Here is a 1,580-nt window from a genome sequence, read left to right on the forward strand (position 1 = left end):
TCGGTGATGCTCCATGCTATGGCTCGCTTCCGCTTCTTCAACACTTGCACGAGCTCTTCCTTTTCGGAATTGGACAGGTCAGCGGCTATGATTACAGGCTTTTGGTTGCCTTCTTCAAGGAAAGCATACTCCACATGTTCTGGTAAAGTTTTGAGCTCCGTTTTTTGGTTCTGACTGTTGGACTCGCCGAGTGCAGGTAGGGTACTCGGCGAGTTTGTGGATGTATTCACGACTTCTGCCTTTTCTAAGGAGGAACTCGGCGAGTATATCGGTCCTACTCGGCGAGTAGGACTGTCAGTTTGCTTCACCAATTCTTCATAATCTACTTCTTCCAGCAGTCTTTCAATTTCCATTAAGTCTTTTTCTGGATCAAATTCTTCATCATCAGTTGTGAACTTGATGGAATCTTCAGTTATGCATTCCTCCAATAATTCTTCAAGCATATCAATTGAGAATGTCGTGTCGTCACTGTTCCTTGAATACTTCATAGCTTGGTCTCCCCAAATGTGACTGAATCTTTTCCTACCCGTAAGGTGAGCTTCGAGTCCCTCATGTCTACTATAGCACTTGCCGTGATGAGGAAGGGCCTTCCAAGGATGATTGGCACTTGTGGATCCGCCTCCATGTCTAGAATGATAAAATCAGCAGGAAAGACGAATTTGTCCACCTTGACTAGTATGTCTTCGCATATGCCTCTTGGGAAGGTGACTGTCTTGTTTGCCAAATGAATTGCCATGCGAATTAGCCTAGGTTCCGGGAGATCCAGCTTCTTAAAGAATGAGTATGGCATTAGGTTCACACTTGCTCCCGAATTGGCTAAGGCATTAATGGTGGCCAAGTTGCCAAATTGGCAAGGTAAAGTCAAACTCCCCGGATCACCTTTCTTCTTTGGTAGCTTATTTAGCATAGCAACTGAGCAGTTTTTATTGAGTACTACCTTCTTCACTTCTTCCATCTTCCTTCTATTAGTGAGAAGTTCCTTAAGGAACTTTGCATACTTGGGCATTTGCATGACGGCTTCAATGAAGGGTATGTTGATTTGAAGAGTCTTGATATGATCTAGAAACTTCTGATACTCCTCTTCCTGCTTCTCCTTCTTAGCTCGGGCCAGGTATGGCATTGGAGGCTGGTAAAGTTTTTCAGGGACCTGCTTATTGGTATTTGGTGGTTTACTCGCCGAGTCCATACGTGGTACTCAGCGAGTAGGGCTGTCAGATTGTATGTTTTTCTTTTCTGCCTCCTCCTTCTGTGATTCCTTGGATGACTCAGTCTGAATAGGTGCCAGGGGAGTGATTATTTTCCCACTTCTTGTTGTGACTATGTTTATGTGCGCGCCTCGTGGGTTATTTTCAGTTTTGCTAGGAAGTTCGCCCGGTGACATTTGGTTGATTTGTTGAGCAAGTTGCCCAAGCTGCGTTTCTATATTGTGGATAGATGCTTGCTGGCTCCTAAGCATGGTCCTTGTTTCTTGAATTGCAACATCATGATCACTATGACTTTTTTCTGAAGCAGCTACAAATTTGGTGAGCATTTCTTCCAAGCTTGGCTTCCTCTCTTGCACCGGCTCCTCCTTTTGGTAT

The 1,580-nt window shown here is 44.6% G+C and overlaps 1 protein-coding gene across 1 annotated transcript; it reads right to left on the minus strand.

Annotated features, from left to right (window-relative positions):
• Nucleotides 1-484: 484 nt before the first annotated feature.
• LOC111900128 (uncharacterized) lies at nucleotides 485-955 on the minus strand. Its single transcript, XM_023896003.1, has one exon. It carries the CDS (start codon nucleotides 953-955, stop codon nucleotides 485-487), a length of 471 nt encoding a protein of 156 aa, XP_023751771.1.
• Between the last annotated feature and the right edge of the window lie 625 nt (nucleotides 956-1,580).

Source organism: Lactuca sativa, chromosome 7 (genome assembly GCF_002870075.4).
Source record: "Lactuca sativa cultivar Salinas chromosome 7, Lsat_Salinas_v11, whole genome shotgun sequence".
In the NCBI taxonomy this organism is placed as follows: Eukaryota; Viridiplantae; Streptophyta; class Magnoliopsida; order Asterales; family Asteraceae; genus Lactuca; species Lactuca sativa.